We start from the raw sequence: 13,830 nt of genomic DNA on the forward strand, positions 1-13,830 counted from the left end.
GTGCCCATAGCGAGAAATAATGATGTCGCTCACACTGGTACTCAGTGCGCTCAGGGAGGTTGTCTTTCTGCCTAAACCAACGAAAAATTACAGGGAACATTGCTTGGGATGACTCAGGAGTCAGTTAAATTATTATTCCACCAACAAACTGGACCCACAATTATCTTGAGGGGCCTGAGGAAATATTTCCACTAGCATCAACCGTTAAAAGCGAATCAATATGGTTGTTACTTCTCACCTCATTCTGTGTATTGCAATGCCGAGTGCTGATAATGCAACCAGCTTCTTCAATCATCTTCAGGATGTTGCCACCATGCACATGCCCCACAATGTTGGCATCATCAGGCCGCATGATCCTGCCGTGAAGAAACAATGGGAGTTTATACAGGCGGGTGGGACAGATGGATTATTCTCACTGCCATTCATTGTGGTTGAATGGGAGATCAGATTATTCACTCTTTGAAGGTAGACTAGACAGGAAGTACAGAAAATGGGATGTCGGCAGAACAAAGCCACAAGAAAAACAATCAGAGCGGAATGCTGTTGAAAGCTATCAGCAAATGCATCAGATGTTTTACGTCAGGGGTAGGGAACCTATGGCTCGGGAGCCATATGTGGCTCATTTTATGGGTGTATATGGCTCTCCGCAAACCTGTACGGTAAAATATGGGAACCTCTGGTGAGAGACCTAAGTCACGGATGCACCAATGGGAGCGTCACGCCGGCACTGTGACGACAAAACTATCTCTAGCGCCTTTTTAAGTCATAATTTTTCTTCATTAGACTATTCTACATGGATACTCTCATTGATACTCATTGATTGGCAACAGTGAAATAATGTTATCAAAATAATTCAGACTTTTTTTTACTTTCAAAGTGATGAAATGAATAATAAATGCTCACATTTTCATGTATTTTTACTTTTAAAATCTGAGTATGGCTCTCAAGGAATAATGTTTGAAAATATCAATTGTTTATGGCTCTCTTCCTCAAAAAGGTTCCCGACCCCTTTTTTTTACATGCTGTGCACAATACAGTAATCCCTCAACTAACGCGGTTCATGTGGAACAAACACGGTCCCGATAATAATAAAGAGCGCAAAGTAGGGTCACCCCTATTAAAAAAATAAATAAAATAAAAATTCTTTATGCTGAGTCCTAGTAGCAAGAGTGGTGTCTGTTTATGAGATTAAGTGTGGATGTTCACATTTTTATGATTTTAAAAAAAAAGAATGCAAAAAAGTAAATTGAAAAAATTTGAAAAAAATCTGCGATGTAGTGAAGCCGCAAAAATTGTACCGTGAAATGGCGAGGGATTACAGTACACAAGATTAGAACAATACAAAGTTGAGTATGATAAATGAAAAGTTATATAAACAAACTATTATGCTGAGAGTATTTAAGGTGTTTATATCAATACAGAAAAACATTTCTCCTCTAATAAATCTACCAGTCCATGCCTACTTGTTTCAATAAGTATTTTCCCCTCTTGATTGTGTCATTTTCCATGTTAAAGCTCATTGAACATTTGACCTTCTAAGAGCTCATAAAAGAATAACCAAATCCAACCGTTGACACATTCTGGAGACAAATGAGTCACATTAGAATGAACACTCTATGAGGTTATGAACGGCTCAGGGCAAATTGACTCATCAGTATAGTCGCAGCCACATAGTAGTTGGTTGACCTAACTTTGAAATGGCATTAGCTTCCTTTTTTTTAGTTCTACCAAATAGTATTACAAATCAAATTTTGTGTGATCTACCTGCACAGTTCATATTTGAAGTTTGACGTCTTGTCCACTTCATAGGGTACAAACTTTCTTGGTGGTTTGAAGCAGCGCATGTTCCAAATATGACCTCTCTCTCTTTGTCGTTCTCTTCGGTCTCTCACTTGGCTTCTGGAGGCTTTCTACATCCAGGTCTAAGATTTGAACCTTTGATTTAGCTATGCTCGCCATCACGACTGGTCTGACTGGATCAGAACCCGCCTGCTGATGCGGTGATAAGACACTAATCTGACAATGACTGTTACTAATAAGATCATTGTTGCATGCTGGAAGTGACAAGGGAATCCCAGAAATCCGTTACTGAATTTATCTCTCAGAAGTGCATGTGAGGGCTAATTACACAAAATTAATTAATCTCATTTATTTTTAATCATACCCGGTAGAGTCTACTTGTTTTTTCATTAAACTTGTTAATTAATGGTGCTAGATGTCCAATGGGTTATTACTGAGACTACAAGTCAAAGTGGTTTGGACTTCTAACCAATGGCCAATCAGCTTGCATTTATGCCCGTGATGCTTTGTGCATACATGCATTCTTTGTGTTTTAAAATGTTGTAAAACTGATGCAATTACTGATTCTAATTGAATATTTTGTTTCCACATCTTGTAAAATGATGTAATTTAAAATTTTAATTTAATATCTTTATTTTTTTTCCTGGAAAAAAAACGTGAATCCGCGGTGGTGGAACCGCGAAGTAGCGAGGGCCCACTGTTATGTCCTATAGATGGGTTTAATTATGCTAAACACTGCTTGCTATGACTAGTGTGGTGGTGGAAGAAGGTTGTTAAACCACTTGTGTCCTCTGTCGGTGTATACGAGTACAACAACACAAGACACGCTCCTGGGACGATTGATTCTCATAACTCGAATTGCGAATATTTCTATTTGCTTTCATAGTCTACCCGACGACGTCACCTACACGTCACCAAGTGACGTCATCTTTTTGTAGGCCTTATGATTCAACGACTTGCAACGCTTTTGACTATTTAACGATTAACAAAATGCTTTATCATCCCCAACACATCGAGTTTGACGGAAGATAAAAGACACAAAATAACAGATTACATGATGGTAAAGGATGACTGTATAAAACAGATAAAGAGATTACGAAGGCGAGTGACGTAAAATCTCGCGACCGGCAGACGCCGGCAGCACGCGAGTTCCTTAGTTTCCTAGTTTGTATGTCACGCGTCTAAAAGAACAAATATAAGAATTCAAATCCAGTATAATAACTTTATGTAACATCCCACCTGCATAGCTGAAGATCTGATGCGGCGTGAGGAGCGTTCGTCGCGTACATGATGCTATTGAGGATCTCCTCTTTCCTGATGGAGAAAAGGACACAGTACACCATCGTCTACTTTAGGTTGCAATGAAACGTGATATAATTCATTTGGGAGGAAAATGGAGAACTGAAGGTTTCTTACAATGTAAAATTGAAACCAAATTGACCTCCAAATACGTCAATCGTATCTGCGGTGTATTTAGTTCGGAGATGTCAGACCAACAGCCATTTTGCTTCTGCCGGTTTCTCTTTCGACGAGGCGACTGGGAGCACTTGAACGCAACCTGTACCTGTCAGTAACACAAGCAGCCTGTAGAGGGCAGCGGAGACCTTGTTAACAAAGGAACTCTATTATTTCTACCCAATAAATGAGGGTGCATTGGGTATTATTTGGGCAGGGTGTAGATTTAGACATTCAATATATGGTCAAATCATCTAATTCAGAGGTGTCAGACTCGAGTTGGTTCGCGGGACGCTTTAACGTCCACTTGATTTCATGTGGGCCGGATGATTTTAGATATAATATTTAGTTGCTGTTTTTATAAATGGATTAAAATAACTGGATTAAAAGACCTGAACATTCCGTTTTTTATAGATCTAAAACAATGCTTATTTGAGCTTTTTTCTATATTTTTTGATTTTACAAAAGGATTTTTGAACTAAAAACAGAAACATGATTAAAAAATTCAATTATTGATTTAAAATGTGGAAAACCGAGAAGTTTAATATACATCTATACTCTTCATTTTAATTTGATCCTAAAACAAATTTGGAACTCAGGATTTACTTTCCTGGGCCACACAAAATTATGTGGCTGGCCAGATTCGAGCCCCGAGCCGCCACTTTGACCTATGATCTAATTTAACTCAAGTCTTAACTAAACGTCCAACCTATTTATTTCCCAGTGACGTCATTGTCATTGAACGTGATCTTTCAGTGCTTCAGTATATTGTCTAATGAAAAAATGTTGTTTTCTTTCATATCAGAGGGGTTTGTTCAGTTTAATACGAACAAACATTCCTCGGAAGAAACGAAGGAAGTCAAACACATTATCACCGCTATATATCGCAGTTTTATTTTTTCATTATATACATAAGATACAAAATTTGCTGCAAATGGCAAAAATAAACACATCCCAACAAGAGATACTTGCAGTGACACACAATATGTCCACAAATTCAATCTGCACAAAAGTAAAACGGTGCAAATTCAATAAAAGTGACCCTTGGGGTCTTACAGGGCTGTTTCAATAGCCCTTAATCATTTGGTCCTCAACGTAGACCAAATAGTTAACGTAAAACATACATGCGGAGATTTAAAAAGAATACGACAGTCTATTTTGTCAACTTATACAAGACAACCGACGCGTACGCAAGAAAATAAAAGTATACAATACTCATCTAAGTCGATTTAACGAGTAAATCCGAAAAGCGTACAATTCATGCCTTTGTACATGGGTAAAGAAAGTCATTTGATGGAAATGGAAGTGTTGCACTACCATGGTCTCCACATGGTGGCACTGTCGTGCTGTGGAGAAGACGGAGCTCTGCCGTGAGGCCCCGCCCCCTCAGGTTTGTGACACAGAGTGGATTTGAGGCGAAGGAGTCTCTGTTGAATATGTGGGAACCCACCGGGCCTTTGACTGCAACAATTGAGGCACTGCCGGTTGTTTGTGGCCGCCGCAGATCGTTGGAGGAAATCGGCCACTTGTTTGGAGGCCTCTCGCTGCAAACTGATGTTGGGAAGGAGAGCAGAAGCACGCTGGAGACAAGCTTTGTAGCCTTCTTTATAACTGTCTGTGGAATCTGAAAAAGGAAAAAAATGTCATTATTGTCACTGATTTAAACCCAATTAAAACTAGACATCATTACAAAAAAAGAATAAGTATACTCACTTTTATTTTGGAGATGGGAAATAGAAATATCACTGAGGAATGTCACAGTCATCTCCAGAATGTCTGCTTTTTCCAACTTGGAGTACCGACTCTTCTGTAAATTGATATAAAAAAAAATGTTTTAAAAAATACTGATTTTTTCATGTCAAAGTCATCTTCATTTATGAAAATAAATAATAACTTACATCTTTGCCAGTGAGGGGAAGAATCAAGTCTTTCAAGTGGTTTAGGCTGTCATTGATGCGAGCTCGCCTTCTTTTTTCCACCAAAGGTTTCATAGTCTGTAAAGAAAAAATATGATTTAGTCTAATGGAATATTGAAAGAATTGGGAAACACATTTTTAAAGGAAAATGATTGTTTCTCAACTCACCTTTCTGAGTTCAATGGCTTCCTTCTTTTCAGCCACAGTGGGCCTTAGAGAAAGGGATGCCAAAGCATCACAAGTCACGTTAGGAGACATGTTCTTAGTTCTCGGCTTCTCGAGATGTGTCTTGGTCAGATTTGAGAGGAAATCTGTTTCTAACCGCCACTGGCCTGAGTTTATATCCAAATCCACGGCGTCAGTACACATGCGTCACGGCTACGCCCCCAAGCGGACCCGAACAACAGGACTAGGCACCCATTCGACGGCGAAATTTTTTAAAAAGCATCACGTTTATTAGGATAGCCATCTGTCTTGCACTTAAATCCAAGCGTAACAACTATAAATGCGTGTCTGCATTATGATAAGCAAAAAAAATATGCATAATCCTCATCCAGACGCCAAACAATACAAACCAAAATTCAACCAACCCTTTTTACAGACCTATCAAATATTTTCGACAATAAATGTGCATAAATGTTTTAAGGAGTTTAAAACTGAGAAAATATAATACAGTGGGGATTTTTTTTTTAGAAAGAATAAAGTAGTGCGTAATTGTGCAAATAAAAAGGTTGGTGTTGCGTATTTGCGCATTGAATTTCGAGGTTTCTTACAAACTATAAATCTAACCTATAGTAAATTAAACCTTTTTTGTTAATATATAATATGGTTAAATAAAAAAATATATGTATTAAGTAACTGTGTATATCAGAATTGTGCTTTAGTTTAGTTACTTTGTGTCTTATTTTGGTTAAACTACTCAAATTACGTTTAAAGACGTGTATTTTTTTTTACATTCATGCACATTTATTATCGAAAATACTTGATTGGTGGGGCAAAACAGCTGGCTCGCATTCGGGCGTGGGTTGCGTGTGTGGAAATTGAAAAAAGTATTTAAAAACAAGGTTTCTCAGACAGGCTGTCCTTTTGCTCCAATCCAATCCGATCCACGCCACATCACGTAAACCCAAGCCACGCTATTTTCAAATAACATCTGTTAGTAAATTTTGACAACAATAGTTTTACATACGAGTTCCATGCAGTTCTAGTCAAAGGGGGGCGTGGTCTCAATACCTGTGGGCTGTTTTCTGCGTCATGCTGCCAAGCATATACGCATGTAGGGGGTCACGGGGGATGCAAACAAAGAAAACACCAGAAAGACCAGACATTATTAAAAAAATAAGCTAAAAATTCAATTTTGCAACTTGTTTTGGACACATTTCTGCTATTGGATACTTCATTAAACCATGTAATCCTGCTTTATCCAAGTTTGTTGGTTTATACTTTAGAGTTGCAATTTATAACTGTATTGAATACATACTTTTTAAAAGATGTAAGGCAAGCCATCAGATGCCACTGCACTCAGGGGAACCACGCGTGCTGCACGCGCCACGGTGACCAGATGGCTCTTTGCCCCCCCACCCCTCTAATCAACCCTCATTCTCCCCCTTCCTCTAGTCTGGAGCTATCCAGTCAACCCATCTTGTACAACCCAAGCAACCATCCATTCGTTTCGCAGCCATAATGAGGAGTCACAACAATTGGCCATGTATTCCCTCCATCGTTTTTCAACGCCGATGACACATAATCCCCAAACCCTTTCGGCGTGGGTACCCCATCTGCATGTTTCTAGAATAATGTGTCACTGAAATAGATCATTATCAACCCAGACACTGTTTGAAGGTCTTGTGATGTTATTGTCTTCTGGTTTTTGGCGTCTATGCAGGCAATCTTTTGATGGTGGCTTTCCATATGCAAACTACAAAAATGAGGATTCTGGTTAAAAGCTTGGAAGGGGTTTCATCCGAGAAAAGAAAGAAAGAAAAGAAAACATTTGACCCATTTTTCCTTTTGTATTCCAACACATTATATGATAAACAAAACGAGTATACACTACTTACTGCTTTCCTGAATCTTGTCCTCCCTTTCCGTCACCATTTTTAAGAATGCTGATCTGCAACAGAACATACATTATTTTATAAAGAAGGCATGGATGTGTGATTCTTTATAGTATATTTTTGAATACTTTTGACAAGATTATATAATTGAATTAGTGTGTAGAAATCCATGACAGTGGGACCTCGACACTTAGCAATGGCGTGATCGGACGTTTGGTCGCCGGTCTTTTGGTTGCTGGTTAAATGTACTCAGGCATTAAACAGTACTTAGATATTAAACTCACTCTCTTAGATATTAAACTTTCTCTCTTAGATATTAAACTATCTCTTAGATATTAAACTCTCTCTAATGAATATAATTTTGAGAGTTGGTTTCAACAGTAAACTCTCACTCACCATTTGACCGGCGACCAAAAGACCGGCGACCAAAAGATCGGCGACCAAAGACCGGCGACCAAAAGACCGGCGACCAAAAGACCGGCGACCAAAAGACCGGCGACCAAAAGACCGGCGACCAAAAGATCGGCGACCAAAGACCGGCGACCAAAAGACCGGCGACCAAAAGACCGGCGACCAAAAGACCGGCGACCAAAAGACCGGCGACCAAAAGACCGGCGACCAAAAGACCGGCGACCAAAAGACCGGCGACCAAAAGACCGGCGACCAAAAGACCGGCGACCAAAAGACCGGCGACCAAAAGACCGGCGACCAAAAGACCGGCGACCAAAAGACCGGCAACCAAAAGACCGGCGACCAAAAGACCAGTGACCAAACGTCCAGTCACGATACCGAAGAGCAATTTAAAGTGTCCAATCAGCCTACCATCCATGTTTTTGGAATGTGGGAAGAAACATGAGTACCCGGAGAAACCCCACACAGGCCCGAGGAGAACATACAAACTCTACACAGGTGGAGCGACCTGGATTTGACTTAACCCCCATCTTAGCCGCCCATCAATAAATGTTTGCTGCTGAATAGAAAGTTCAATGGTGATTGCCGACATCATTGTAAAATAGGAGTAATGATTAATATCAAACAACCAATGAAACGACAACGATTTATTTACCGGTTTTGTAAAAGAAATTGGCCTATATACCTGAATAAGAATTGTGGATTTGCACAAATTTAGTTCATCCTAGGGTGCAATTTCTAGATGCCTAAAAGTTTGGCTTCGTCACATCTGTTACGAGAAATTATCCAATATTAATCTCAGGAATTGTCTTAAACTGAGCTATCCTACACATTTCTGAGAAGGTCCCATCACTACGATGCAAAGACAAGCGCTTTAAGAGGCACACTTGCTGCACGCGCCCTTGAATGTCCCGCTGGGATGGAGAGATTAATGCAGGGGAAGGGACAGGAGGGGGGGTTGAGTTTTTTTGCAGGGGTCGGTACTCAAGGGTCCCACCTCTCCTCCCATTCTACATCGTCGGTTAGAGTCCCTTTTGTCTTTTCACGTAAATTGGGCGTCTGTAACCCATCTGTGCAGGCCGGATAACAGGGAGCCTTTGTCTATCAAGGTCCCAGCCAGTACTTCACAGGAATAAAGAGTTATATGAATTCTGTAGGATCGTGGAGGGGATGGGAGGGGGTTGATTTTTGTTACAGTGTTGGTGAGGACTTGCTTGTTTTGTGTCCACAAGCTGTAGCCAGTCTTGGCAGCCTTAGTAAGGGATGATAAAGGGGAGAGTGAACAATTGAATTTCAAAATGAACTAAAACTGAGAAAAACCAAAGTTCATTACGTTTGATTCTTAATATTTTCACACAAACAAGTTAATGTTTTACAGCACAACAAACAAATTTGCGTTAAAGAAAATCTGATTGCACAACCTTAAGATAAACAACCATCCAATAGAAATAGTTGATCTAGAGAAGCGTATATGCTTGATTGAAGTCTTTGCACCTTTAAAACGTTCTCTAGGTTAATTATACCCTTACATGATGCTTTTATAAGTGTAAAGGGAGACCCTTTTCCCTAATAGTTTATCATTTTTTTCTGAGACTGCGAAATGTCTTGTTATAAATGTTTACCGTATTTTCACAACTATAAGGCGCACATAAAAGTCTTTAATTTTCTCCAAAATAGACAGGGCGCCTTATAATCCAGTGCGCTCTATATATGAACCAATACTAAAATTGTTGTCACGATAAAATAAAATAAATCAGTCGATAGGGTACTATTTTCCCGTAGAAAAAGTACTGCGCAGTGACTGCTGGGATAGTAGATGTAGTAGTTCTTTTGTCAATACAATCAATGGATTGTGGCCATCGACATCAACACCATTGGAAAAGTACCATCGGAAAAGTTACGCTAGCTAGCAGCTAACTACTATTTGCAAATGGATTGTGGCCGCCTGGACGAACGTATTAAACTCAGCGTTTTCAATGGACAATTGTTCAATTCGGATACAGAAATTGAGGACTTTGACGGATTTGTGGGTGATGATGACGTGAGTACATTGTAAAATGGCTAAATAAAGTACAACCAAACTCAGTTTTGCTTCTGTTGCCTTTTTAAAAACGTGTTTTTAGCGTGCGGGAGTAGTGTCTATTTGGTGCATGTGTCACCGAATGAGTGTGTTCGCCGTCGTAGTGTATTGGTACTATTAGTGGAAAGTTATCACAGCCGTCAAAATAGATGTATTGACAAAAGGACTATATATGCTGATTCCATAGTCAGCGCTATTACGGCTCGATATTCATCCATATATAATATATAAATGCCATGCCTGGCTGCATCTAAAAGACCGGTGCATCCTTTGTGTGTGTAAAATACAGAAATAGCAATTGTTACTGACACTGCGGCTAAAAATACGATGCGCCGAATAGTCGAAAATACGGTAGTTTTATTCATTGGAATGCTCATTATTCTCTTAAATGTCTCTTGTTTTCTGCAGGTAAATATTTCTTAACAATAATTATTAGGAAAATCCACAAGGATTTAAAAAATAATGATTTTGAAGACATTTGATTAGATTGGATAGCTTTATTCATCCTATATTCGGGAAATTGCATGGAAAATACAGACACGGGAAGACATTTTAGACATAAATAAATAGATGTGTACAAAATAGGTGATCTAGTAAGAAGAAAAGTATTTGCCAATTTAGAAACTAGTTACGAAAAAAGTCTATTTTTTGAGGATTTGACTTAATTCACACTGTACAGTACAGTCAAATCTGACCAGATTCTAATTTAGTGTATTTGAGTTTTGTTGCATTTTACAAGTTGTCCCAATTCAGAATCTAAATCGCAATTGTGCAGTGTAGCAACTAGCTAAAAGGACGTTCATACAGGAATATCTTGAAAAAACATGACGTGAAAGATTATGACAAGTTTCTAAAATACTATAATGTGTTTTGGGGGGTGGAGCATGCCCAGCCTTGCGTGCATTTTGGTGTTCTTCCCACCAATTTGGCGGCAAGCATGCAGAGAGGCGCCTAATGCATCAACAATAGAGCAGCTGCTGTGGCCATCAATAGTCTCAGGCTGACCTGTGGCTTTATGAATTTGCCGCCTTTTCTTAACCCCTACATCGCACTCATTATCCTCATTTTATGACATCCTAAAACCAAAAAATTCAACTAGACACCATTTTTTGTGTGTTTTCCTTTATTGACTTTAGTTTCCTGTGTTGTACAATTTCACAAGTCACATATTTTTAATCTTTCATCACATTTATTGAACACATAGTGTTTACAGACTATTCTTTTGCACAGACCAAAATACATTAAAGTCTATATAGTGCAAACCTCAAACTCTTAGTAACCCTTGGGGTTTTACAAAAGTGTTGTTTACAACCCATTCCTTTGAAACCCCAAAGAGGATTGCGATCCTTAATACGTTAACAGACTTGACGGCTTCTTTGGGTTCTGTGCTCGATTTTACTTAAAAAAAAACGAAGCAATATCAAGATGACGATAATCGTACAGCCACTCAGGCGTTCCTTCTTTCCACTGCGCGCGTTAAATAGCTCTTCATAAAATAAATAAGGCATCGACTAACTGTTCATTGAGTCTACCACGGCCTCCACATGTCAGTATTGACAACGGGTTGGACGTCTTGAGGACTACGTTGGCTTTGAGCCGCCGGTTGAGGCTGAAGTTGACTGTCAGCCCTTGAGTTGAAGCTGGATTTGAGGCTCAGAAGCCTTTGTTGGATATGCGGGAATGCCCTGGAGCTCTGTCCGCAACAGTTGAGGCAGGACGGGGTGACGGAAGCGGACATGGAGCGTTGCACAAAATCGCTGACCCTCTGACAAGCCTCCTGGTCGAGGCTTGTTTTTGGGAGGAGAGCCGAGACACGTTGAAGGCATGCTTTGTAGCCTTCTCTGTAACTTTCTGCAGGTTCTGATTGGAAACAAAACAAAAAAAATCATTAGATATACATGTCTATGGAATATACCTGCACTTTGATGGTTAGGATCATGATTGGTCAGGTGCGCTTACCTTTTGTCGTCGAGTTTGGAAGATCTCTGAGAAAGCGGACTGTCATTTCTAGAATGTCTGCTTTCTCCAGTTTGGAGTAGCGTGCATTGTCTTTTCCAACCAGAGGTAGAATAAGACTCTTCAAATGACTAAGACTGTCATTAATACGAGCACGCCTTCTCTTCTCCAACAGAGGTTTGAGAGTCTGGAAGAAGTGAGGTAGGAAATGTGTTATTAAATTGCACTATTGGCGAAAAAGGGGAACAAAAAAATGCTTCATGGAAATATGAGAAATGTTTTTTTTCTCTGCTTACCTTTCTAAGTTCGTGGGCTTGTTTCCTCTGGGCCACGGTGGACCGGATAGTGAGAGACTGGCTGGCTTCGGAAGTGATGCTGGGACTCATATTTGGGGGACTTGTGCTTGTGGGAGAGTTTGGAAATCGGAGCTGGAATGCCTGCAGGGCCGGGTTGTCTCCTATTTATATGGCTCCGGAGCGTCACAGGGGCGGGAACTCAAGCCGCTGCGTGGGGGATCTGAATAGGGAGGAGGGGGCTGGCTGGCTGGGGGTTCAAGTCCTTTAGAGAATCAATTCATCATATGCGCTCCTCTTAGGGCCATCTGTCCATGTCCATGCAGCCAAGCGCTGGTATGTAGGGATTGTTGTCTGATATTTTCAGTTTATATTTTGTTCAAAACTTGAGCTTTACTGAACTTGAAAATCTAAATTATATATAGTTATGAAAAGGAATGGTCTTGTAAAATTTAGGTTTAAGTTTCCTCAGCTGTGGTAAATACCTGTAATACTGTGTATATCGTTTATATACAATTATAATAATTATATGTGAGCTCAAGACTTCACAAAATCAACATACCATATTTTAACGACTATAAGGCGCACCACATTATTAGGCACACCCTCAATGAATGACATATTTTAATTTTTTTCCATACATAAAGCACACTGGATTATAAGGTGCCTTGTCTATTTTGGAGAAAATCTAAAACTTTTTAGTGCGCCTTATAGTCGTGAAAATACAGTAACATTGTATCACTTATACCAAAATAAAAACCACACTAAATGAGCAAAACTTGAAAGTTCAAGTCAATGACATTTCACTTGCAAGTACTTGTACAATGACAATAAAAGCATTCAATTCAAATTGATGCAAAACTTGGAAAGAAATTATTGCCTAAAGCTCAATATATTATAGTCAAGTGAGCTAAACTAACCCCAATTAAAGTTAAATTTCAAGTTTTTCTTCCAAAAACTCACCTGATAATTCAATTCTGTCCACTCTTATTTGTTTTTCGTGTTTTACAGCCCTTCTATCTTTTTAATTACATTTTAATATTTCTTAATACATTCCTTTTCACTTTACTTTGTACTTAATACTTTTTACATGAATGTTTTTACAACTTTCTTTGTTCTGTTAGCCTGGCTTCTTTCGGCTTTCTGATACTTCTTTTTTTGGAACCACTCAGCCATGCCTATGCTGTCATATACATGGGACTAGCTGTTACAATACACAGCAGAAGGAGCAACACCTCAATACCGCTGGAAATTCAGATTTGACAAAAGTGTCGGGAGAAGAAGCAATGCTTCAGATCAACCATTCCATCATGGGATAAGATGGAACAACTGTCGGCGCTTACCAATCTGGAAACGAGGGCTTCTACTCTGCTATTGTTGTCTTCAGCTCCAGACTACTGAGGAACTGTGCGGATAACCTTGGAAGGGTGACTCTGCATATTCTCTATCTCGGTCACAGTCTGCAGAAGTTCCAGTTTTATCCAACTTTAAAACGTCTTTTTCTTGAGTCTGTATCCGTTTTTGCTACCACAACCAAGATGGCGCCGTTCAAGTGGCAGCCGGTGGCGGTAGCTTCGTCCACTCTTGTTCGTTTTGTGTTTTTGCTGCTTTTCTGTCTTAATAATTAATTTGGTGATTCTTAATGATCCCATTTACTTTGCTTTGCTTTGTGCTTGGTGCTTTTTCTTTGTTGTTCTGCTGCTTTTGCGACTGTACTGTCTAACTTGTAACTACCGTATTTTCACGACTATAAGGCGCACTTAAAAGTCTTACATTTTCTCCAAAATAGATATGGAAAAATATATATGGAAAAAACTGAAAACGAAAAACCACCACTGTCGGATATTAAAAAAAAACAAAAA

At 39.4% G+C, this 13,830-nt stretch overlaps 3 protein-coding genes and 1 long non-coding RNA gene across 5 annotated transcripts in view; all 4 read right to left on the bottom strand.

Annotated features, from left to right (window-relative positions):
* acot7 (acyl-CoA thioesterase 7) overlaps positions 1 to 3,365 on the bottom strand; it is a 29,924-nt gene extending 26,559 nt beyond the window's left edge. Inside the window, exons 1-3 of one of the 2 annotated variants that reach the window (XM_077728888.1) lie at positions 3,217 to 3,365; positions 3,040 to 3,114; positions 239 to 356 (exon numbers count right to left, since the gene is read on the bottom strand). In XM_077728888.1, the coding sequence (XP_077585014.1) occupies positions 239 to 356; positions 3,040 to 3,089 (168 nt within the window). In that variant the 5' untranslated portion in view covers positions 3,090 to 3,114; positions 3,217 to 3,365. Of the gene's footprint in view, positions 1 to 238; positions 357 to 1,764; positions 1,931 to 3,039; positions 3,115 to 3,216 lie in introns of those variants that run through there. The other variant, XM_077728885.1, reaches the window with a different exon arrangement.
* Positions 3,366 to 4,137: 772 nt separating this feature from the next.
* LOC144201573 (transcription factor HES-2-like) lies at positions 4,138 to 5,826 on the bottom strand. Its single transcript, XM_077724310.1, has 4 exons — positions 5,340 to 5,826; positions 5,154 to 5,249; positions 4,969 to 5,062; positions 4,138 to 4,879 (listed from the first exon to the last, which is right to left on the bottom strand). The coding sequence occupies exons 1-4, from the start codon at positions 5,538 to 5,540 to the stop codon at positions 4,569 to 4,571; spliced, it is 702 nt and encodes a 233-aa protein (XP_077580436.1). The 5' UTR covers positions 5,541 to 5,826; the 3' UTR covers positions 4,138 to 4,568.
* Positions 5,827 to 7,017: 1,191 nt separating this feature from the next.
* On the bottom strand, positions 7,018 to 7,285 carry LOC144207075 (uncharacterized). The gene is made up of 2 exons (XR_013328557.1): positions 7,232 to 7,285; positions 7,018 to 7,117 (listed from the first exon to the last, which is right to left on the bottom strand). It is a non-coding gene; the product is annotated as an uncharacterized LOC144207075 (long non-coding RNA).
* Positions 7,286 to 10,937: 3,652 nt separating this feature from the next.
* LOC144202017 (transcription factor HES-2-like) lies at positions 10,938 to 12,093 on the bottom strand. The gene is made up of 3 exons (XM_077724943.1): positions 11,972 to 12,093; positions 11,679 to 11,862; positions 10,938 to 11,579 (listed from the first exon to the last, which is right to left on the bottom strand). The coding sequence occupies exons 1-3, from the start codon at positions 12,059 to 12,061 to the stop codon at positions 11,248 to 11,250; spliced, it is 606 nt and encodes a 201-aa protein (XP_077581069.1). The 5' UTR covers positions 12,062 to 12,093; the 3' UTR covers positions 10,938 to 11,247.
* Between the last annotated feature and the right edge of the window lie 1,737 nt (positions 12,094 to 13,830).

The sequence above is a fragment of the Stigmatopora nigra genome, chromosome 1 (genome assembly GCF_051989575.1).
Source record: "Stigmatopora nigra isolate UIUO_SnigA chromosome 1, RoL_Snig_1.1, whole genome shotgun sequence".
Lineage (NCBI taxonomy): Eukaryota > Metazoa > Chordata > Actinopteri > Syngnathiformes > Syngnathidae > Stigmatopora > Stigmatopora nigra.

Coding starts and splice junctions, on each gene's coding strand:
- LOC144201573 (XM_077724310.1), bottom strand. CDS start 5,540: ATGTGTACTGACGCCGTGGATTTGGATATAAACTCAGGCCAGTGGCGG. Junction 5,250..5,339: donor AAGCCATTGAACTCAGAAAG/GTGAGTTGAGAA, acceptor TTTTCTTTACAG/ACTATGAAACCTTTGGTGGA. Junction 5,063..5,153: donor TTCCCCTCACTGGCAAAGAT/GTAAGTTATTAT, acceptor ATCAATTTACAG/AAGAGTCGGTACTCCAAGTT.
- LOC144202017 (XM_077724943.1), bottom strand. CDS start 12,061: ATGAGTCCCAGCATCACTTCCGAAGCCAGCCAGTCTCTCACTATCCGG. Junction 11,863..11,971: donor AAGCCCACGAACTTAGAAAG/GTAAGCAGAGAA, acceptor CACTTCTTCCAG/ACTCTCAAACCTCTGTTGGA. Junction 11,580..11,678: donor TCCAAACTCGACGACAAAAG/GTAAGCGCACCT, acceptor GTTTCCAATCAG/AACCTGCAGAAAGTTACAGA.